The 8220-nt window shown below is 39.5% G+C and overlaps 1 protein-coding gene across 1 annotated transcript; it reads right to left on the reverse strand.

Annotated features, from left to right (window-relative positions):
* Positions 1-1765: 1765 nt before the first annotated feature.
* Positions 1766-2356, reverse strand: LOC112456074. The gene is made up of 2 exons (XM_025018377.1): positions 2142-2356; positions 1766-2010 (listed from the first exon to the last, which is right to left on the reverse strand). Exons 1-2 carry the CDS (start codon positions 2284-2286, stop codon positions 1781-1783), a joined length of 375 nt encoding a protein of 124 aa, XP_024874145.1. The 5' UTR covers positions 2287-2356; the 3' UTR covers positions 1766-1780.
* Positions 2357-8220: the final 5864 nt, after the last annotated feature.

The following is an 8220-nucleotide window of genomic DNA, read 5'->3' on the forward strand; positions in this document are numbered from 1 at the left end:
TATATTTTCAATTCTTTAAAATATATGTCTATTTAGTTTTTATTAAGGAGAGCTCTGTTTTTCTACATATTGAGAACACTTTTTATAGAACTTTAAAATTCGAGACATTTTTCAGATTTATGTTTTGAAGTTCTAAGAATAGAAATTTGATTAATATGTCGATGCCAATACCGATCAAATATTATTTTTCGAGTTGACTGAAAGTTTTTAAGCGATTATATTAAACTTGGCAAATAAGGGTTGATATAGAATTCTCTCCATTCTTTATCGACAGCTAGCTTTTATCGCCAATAAATATCTTACATACGAACTGGATAGAATAAGAGGCGTGATACAATTCTGTTTACTGTCGTCATCTCGCGGAATCTCAAAATGTCAAACTATCGTACGTTTGTGTTTATTATACTAGGGTTTATTCTGCAATGTGTAAATCAAACACTTGCTTTAGAATTTTCCCGCTGAGGGTAAATGCGAGAGAAGATTGTTCTCATGTTGATAAAATTAAACTAACAATAAATTTCATCTGGATGACTATACAAATAGTTAATATATCAATCGAGTGTTGATTACTTTAATCGTCAACAGATTGATGAAATAAAGGGGTTGAATTATCGAAATTTATCAATGGACGACCTATCTCTGAGAAACTTTATTAGATGGCAGCTCCAATACTGTATGTACGTCACGTTGAGATTATGTTTTGACTGTGCAATACTTGTTTTCCCCGTTTGCCATACTGAGAAACGCATATAGTTGGAATAACCAAATTTTAGTTAACATAACAAAAATTATTTGTTTCTATACAAGCAAACAAATACTTTTGTTAGAAAAACAAAATAATTTTGTTGCAAGAATATATAGGTATGTGGAACTAAATATTTTGTTTAAAAAAACAAAAAATCCAATTTAGCAATACCAAATATTGGGATTATTTGTTTGAACAAACAAAGCAAATTTGTATTTGCAAAAAACTCCAGGCCAGGAAAATAGATAAAGCAATTTTAAAATTTTGTAAAAAATTTTATTTGTAAAAATTAGTACAAAAAATGAAAGTTTTGTGTTTGCAAAATTTAGTACATCAGAGGCGGGGAAGATGTTTAACCAGTTGTGAAAAATGAACTTTTATCTTTTCAGCGTCGGTTGACTCTTTAATTTCAAAAGCATCAACATGGGAATTATAATGTTTTCCATAATTTGTAAAGAATAGTATATTGTTTACCAAGAGGAAAAAGCTGCGTTTTTCATACGAGTGTGAACCCATAAAGCACACATGTCCAAAAGCGGGACCTTAGATGTCTAAAAGATGTCTTATACGGTAATGTTCGATTTTTAAAAATGCCTATAGAGTGTGTGCGTTTAGTGTTTCATTCATACAGTTTGTACGCGCGTATCATTAAATAGAAAGAGAAAAAGAGAGCAATACAGGATTCAAGAGCGAAACCTTTGGTGGGATCCAGGAGCGAAGCCCCCACTTATCACAAAATTAAAATTTGAATGACAATAAAATCGAAAAAAAAATAATTTTAATTTTTGCACTAAATCTGATTGACAATTTGAGATTTTATTTAGGGATTATGTAAATAAGTATATTTAATTATATTATTATTCAGTGATATATTATTAAGAAAAAAACAGTTTCAAATCGGTAGTCTTAATACAAATAATTTTTGAAATAGTAATTATTTTTTTATTTATAAAAATTAATATAATTACAATAAAAAAGTCTTATTAGTTAATGAATTTAATATTTACATTACAATTTTAAAATTAGAAGATTGGATTATTTCCTGGATTTTTTTATTTTAAATGTTGATTTAAATTCATCTTCAATCATAATGCAGTCGGAGCTTTTTGATGTTGATGCATTAACATTTATTCCAAGTTTCGATTGTTTTATTGGCGGTTCTTCGGACTCAGGATTTTGTTTTGCAATAGTTTCATGTAAATTTATTGATGATGTGATAATATTTGCAATATTCCTTTTATTGTTTATCAACTTTTTAATATATTCTGTAAATAAATTGTAAATTTTTATTCGTTTTAAATAAAATAGGACAATATTAATTTTAGTAACTATAATATTTGATATTTCGCCACACTGGTTGATTTCCAACCACCATGACGCTTGATGCTTGTTATACCTGCACCAGTATCAGCCAATAACGTCGCCGACGTCCTTCGGAAGCTATGACTGGTATACAATTCGGGTTCTAATAAATTCAAGTAACTTGCAATTTCTTTTGGCATTCTAGCGATTTTGTTTTTTCTATAAAACATATAAAGCATATATTGCACTATCCACTCGCGCGATTTATCTCGAGTTGGTAAATTACTATTTGTCAAGCGTTTTTCTAGCCACCCTCAAACGATTCTCGGCTCGGCGTGGTCTTCCTTCGGTACTTTACAGCGACAACGGAACCAATTTTCACGGAGCCGACCGTGAACTGGCCCGGGTCTTTAAAGTACTCTCTCGCGATACGAATCTAGAAGCCTATCTGGCTACCGACAACGTAATTTGGAAATTTATTCCTCCCTCTGCCCCGCACTTCAGAAGTTTGTGGAAAGCGGGAGTTAAGTCCGTAAAACATCACCTGAAACGAATAATGGGCTCTCACACTCCTTCCGTCGAAGAGTTCACAATTTTTTTAACGCTAATAGAAACCTGCTTGAATTCTCGGCCTATCGTTGCCTTGTCTGATGACCCCACTGACCTCTCCTCTCTCACTCCTGGTCATTTTTTGATTGAAGGCCCATTGATATCTGTACCGGAAGAGTCAGTGCTAGATCTATCTGAGGGCAGACTTGATTGTTGGCAGCGGGTGCGTCGCGTACAGGAACGGTTCTGGAAGGTATGGTCAACAGACTATCTGCATACCTTACAGCAACGAACAAAGTGGCAACAGAGCTGTGCTAACTTAGCGAAAGACGAGCTTGTAATTGTGCGAAATGAGCTGCTACCTCCTACTAACAATACGTCTACTAAAATATATTCAAAAATTATCAAAATCGGCGATTTACATTTGGGTAGTGTTATTGTTAGCCAAATTCAATACCAACTTTTCTTTAATGATGATATATAAGAATACATGTATAACTTATACCCTATTTAAGCATAAATCGTTCTAGAAAACAAAGCTAAATTTTTTGCACACATGCATATGTATACGCATACCTCTATTTACACGCATAAACACACACACAAACACACACTTTCATTCGCTCATGCTAAATTTATGTTTGAAAAAATCAAACAAGCACAGTAACAACTGTGCCGCAAACACGTAGAACTACGTCAACTGTCACTGATGATGATTGACGTGATCAAGGAAGACCAAGGCCCACACCGGGCTGTATCGCCAAGTTTATCATCAGTGACAGTTGACGTAGTTCTACGTTGTTGCTTAAAAAACAAACAAAAACAAAAAACAAACAAACAAAAGTAACAAAAAACAAACAAAAAAACAAACAAAAACAAAAAAACAAAAAATGGGCAAGTAACAACTGTGTGGCAAGCAACACGTAGAACTACGTCAACTGTCACTGATGATGAACTCGGCGCTACAGCCCGGTGTGAGCCTTGGCCTTCCTTGATCACGTCAATCATCATCAGTGACAGTTGACGTAGTTCTACGTGTTGCTTGCGGCACAGTTGTTGCTGTTTACAAAAAATGTTATAACACTTTTTATTATTAACCTACAGCAAAAAAGCAATCAAAACACGTAAGTAGAAGGACAAGCCTTTAAATTTAACCTATTACATTTATCTAAATCTATCTGCAAAGTTATTTATTTAACTCTTGAAAAAAATCGTATCAATGTCCCCCACTTCTCCCTATCAATAGTAGGGAAAAAGAAGACCCTACTAGATCGATTGCAAAAAGCAATAGACGACGATGTCGATGGATCGGAGATCGACTCAACAGATGACAGCGGCGACGACGAAGAGGTTAGTCAACAGACAGTGGGGCACCGGGCTCAGGATCAAAGACAGCGCAATTCGCAGCTACTGGGGAGTACCACACGTCGACAGACGAGACGTCATAACTCGCCGAAGCGAACCGACCGGCGGGTCACAATTATCGGAAAGCGAAAGTCAAAAAGACCAGGAGAAAGCTCAAGATAAAACGTGAGTACGAGCAAATCGTCGGCACGGTGCGCCAAGTGAGCAAGAAATGACGCAAGTAAATCACATGGTGAGTGCATTTACTATTAAAGACGTTGAAGGAAGTATCCCTACTTTTATCGGCGACGATAAGATGACCTTCCAAAATTGGATTGAGGAGTTCGAAGATACGAGCATCCTGTTGCGATGGAGTGATTTACAGAAGGTAATTTACGGGAAAAAGATGCTTCGCTGATCGGCGAAACAATTCATTGCCTTACAGCGAAGGCTGGTGTCGTGGGCAGCTTTCAAAAATTGTCTCATTAAAGAATTCGAAGTGGAGGTTAATAGCGCGACCATCCACACTTAATTGCAGAAACGTAAGCGTCAAGCCAACGAAACCCCGCGTCAATACATGTATGCTATGCGAACGATTGCGAATCAAGGCCGTGTAGAAGACGAGGACCTTATCCAATACATTATTGACGGCATTCCGGATGACGAAGTGAACAAGCAGATTTTGTACAATTCACGAACAATCGACAAGGTGAAGAAGAATCTGGAGTTTTATGACCGCAAGCGCGAGAAATCAGGCCGGAAAAAACCAGCAGGTAAAGCTGATGCAAAGGGCGAACCAAGTAAAGATAAGAAAGACGCGAAGAAAAAGAAGGACTCGAAGCAATCGGCGACAAAGTAGGCTTATTGTTTTGCATGTGGATTGTTTTACCGGATCATGCAGTTAAGAACTGTCCCCACAAAGACAAAGGACCGAAGTGCTTCCGATGTGACCAGTTCGGACATGTTTCAAGCAATTGCGAACAGCCAGCCAAGACAAGCAAGAAAGATAAAAAAATCAACCGAGTGACGTTTGACGACGAGACAATCGCGATTCAAATTTAAAAAAGTTGCTTGGAACATCGTTAATCAGGAAGACGATTTAAATTAACTGTACCGACACACTAGCTATATTGAATACAGGCAGTTCCAAAAGTATTCTACGGGACGACGAATACGTGAAGATCGGCAGTCCTACGCTAAAACCGACGGTGCGCTTGTTTAGAGGATTTGGAAACGCGCGAAGCAAGGCGAAAGGCGTCTTTGATGCAGAGTTGACGATTCAAGATGAAGTTTATTGCAACGAAGTATATGTTGTTCCAGTCGAAACTATGGACACGAAAATGCTCATGGGGAAAGATTTACCCAAACAGATGGATATCCGTATTTTCGGTGGACAAACAACAATCCGGAAGATAACGGCAATCGGTGATGGAACACCCACGCACAAAGTCAAGGATGGAGAGTGTTTACCATGTAACCGACCCAAAGACGAAGATGGCGATGAGATCAGTGCAGAATGGGAGCGATGTGGATTGTCTACAATCAACTACGTCCAGCCCTCTGAAATCAGTGTTCGAGGACCTTACGCAGAACAGATCAAGAAGCTGATAGACGATTTCAAGCCGGTGCGGCCCAAAGTTGAGATGAGGATCGTGCTGAAAGATCAAGAACTCGTTCGTGCCAAACCACGACGACTGTCAGTACAAGAAAAACAGATCCTACAGAAGCAAGTCGACGAATGGTTGAGGGACGGTATCATCAAGCCCAGTAGAAGTCCATATTCGAGTGCCGTTGTACTCGTGAAGAAAAAAGACGGAATTTATCGCGTCTGTATTGTTCATCGTCCAATCAACAAGAAGATTATTCGAGGCCAGTTTTCAACGCCGTTGATTGAAGACTGTATCGATGATCTGGCCTCAGCCCGAGTTTGCTCGGTGATCGACCTGAAGAATGGCTTCTTCCACGTCCCAGTTGCGAAAGACAGTCAACAGTACACGTCCTTTGTGACGCCTGACGGACAATATGATTTCCTGTTTGCCCCATTTGGCCTGTGTCCAATCAAACAGTCCAATCGAATGTTTGATATTCATGGATGAAGTTTTCTATGAACTCATCGGGAGACGCATTCTCCGCAAGTACTTGGATGACGTTGTCATACTAGGTAGAGATAAAGAGGAAGCAATGTACGGACTTCGTGAGACCTTGAGAGTCGCAGCTGAAAATGGGTTGGTGATCAACTGGAAAAAATGCAAGTTTTTGGAACGAGAGGTGGAGTTCCTTTGACATATTGTCGGGGGTGGCTTTGTCCGTCTCTCCAACGAAAAAATCAAAGTAGTACAGAAGTTTCCGAGACCCGTGTCGAAGGAATCTCCAAAGTTTCCTTGAATTAACAGGCTATTTCCGCAAATTTGTTTTAGATTACGCAATTATTGCTCGACTATTATCTGATCTCTTGAAGGGTAGTAAGGGGTTTGGTTTCGGAGCGGCATAAGAAGAGGCGTTGAAAACGTTATTGTCGAAGGAGCTTGTGCTACGAATTTACAAGCCTGACGCAATCATGGAACTTCATACAGATGCCAGCTGGGATACGGGGCAATTCTATTGCAGAAGGACTCAGTAGACGACAGCTTCCACCTCATCTACTATATGAGCCGCAAGACGTCGAATGCCGAGCAGAAGCTTCAGTTGTATGAATTGGAAGTGCTCGCCATCGTCAACGCGTTTAAGAAATTCCGAGTCTACCTACAAGGTATCAAGTTTAAGATCGTAACAGACTGTGAATCATTCCGGAAGACGTTGAACAGTATGCACATGGACATCATTCGCAGAGCTCATGAAAACGGACACTTCAGTGTAAAGAAGATGACCGAAAGCATCAATGAGGACTTCTACATCCCTAAGTTGAAAGAGAAGCTCCAGAGATTCATCAATTGTTGTGTACCATGCATTCTGGCGGGCAGAAAAAAGGAAAAAACGGAAGGCGAGCTCATGCCTACCCCGAAAGGAGATGTACCATTGTCGACGTATCACATCGATCATCTTGGCCCGATGACATCAACGTCGAAGCAATACAAACACTTATTCGTGGTTATTGATGCTTTCTCAAAGTTTGTATAGCTATACCCTACCAAGATGAACGCGAAAGAGGTGACTGCTAAGTTGACGATGCAGCAGGTGACGTTTGGTAGCCCACAACGGATCATCAGCAATCGACTGCATTCACGTCAGGCGAATTTATAGGAACTACTACGTCAGAGAATATAGAGCACATCAAAATCCCCACCGGAGTACTCAAAGGAAATGGCCAAGTCGAGAGAGTCAGGATCATTATACCAATACTAACGAAGCTGGCTTTGGATCATCCCGACAGATGGTATCGCTATGTGGACCAGGTTCAAGGTTGCCTAAACAGCACATATCAACGGAGTATTGGAATGACCCCATTTTTGAACTGATGTTTGACGTAAAGATGAGGCGGAAGGAAGATTCAGGAAGGGTTCTGGAGCTTATCGAGCAAGAATCAGCCGAGTTGTTTGAGAATAACCGAGAGGACCTACGTAGTTTAGCCAAGGCGAATTTGTATAAGATACAAGAAGAAAACCGGTGTACGTTCAACCGAAACCGCAAGGCCGCTATATTGTACAAGAAGGGCGACATTGTAACCATTAAACGAACACAATTTGGTCCCGGACTAAAAATTAAAAAGAAGTTTTTCGGTCCATACAAAGTATCGCAGGTTAACGACAATCATCGTTACGAGATGATTCGAGTTGGAGAAGGAGAAGGTCCGAAAATAACTACTCCCGGGAAAAAATGCAAGAGATCTGAACAGATTTGAGCAGATCTCATCAGATCCAATCCACTCAGATCTGGTTTGATCAAAATATTGGCCCTATCTGATCAGATCCAATCAGACATGAGTAGATCTGATCCAATCCTAGAAAATAGAGTCAACACAACACAACAACACAACTTTGTAAGCCAAGATTGGTCTTATCTGGTGAGATCAAGATATGTCTGACTAGGTCTGCTCAGATCCAGAAAGATCGGAAGAGATCTGATTGGATCAGCAACACAACTTTGTAAGCCAAGATTGGTCTTATCTGGTGAGATCAAGACATGTCTGGCTAGGTCTGCTCAGATCCGACAAGATCTGAGGCATAACGTCTGCTCGTACTTCAGGAGATCTGAAGCAATCAGATAATGTCCGATTAGATCGGAAGAGATCCGATTGGATCTGCGATTCAATATCGAACGGCGGCAATAGTCAGATCTGGTGA

This window comes from Temnothorax curvispinosus, unplaced genomic scaffold, assembly GCF_003070985.1.
Source record: "Temnothorax curvispinosus isolate PA1 unplaced genomic scaffold, ASM307098v1 QBEX01006643.1, whole genome shotgun sequence".
In the NCBI taxonomy this organism is placed as follows: Eukaryota; Metazoa; Arthropoda; class Insecta; order Hymenoptera; family Formicidae; genus Temnothorax; species Temnothorax curvispinosus.

Bases quoted from the DNA above. Each gene is read 5' to 3' on its own strand.
- LOC112456074 (XM_025018377.1), bottom strand. From the start codon at position 2,286: ATGCTTTATATGTTTTATAGAAAAAACAAAATCGCTAGAATGCCAAAA. The intron at 2,011-2,141 runs GTATAACAAGCA...ATTTATTTACAG, and splicing joins ATTGGCTGATACTGGTGCAG to AATATATTAAAAAGTTGATA.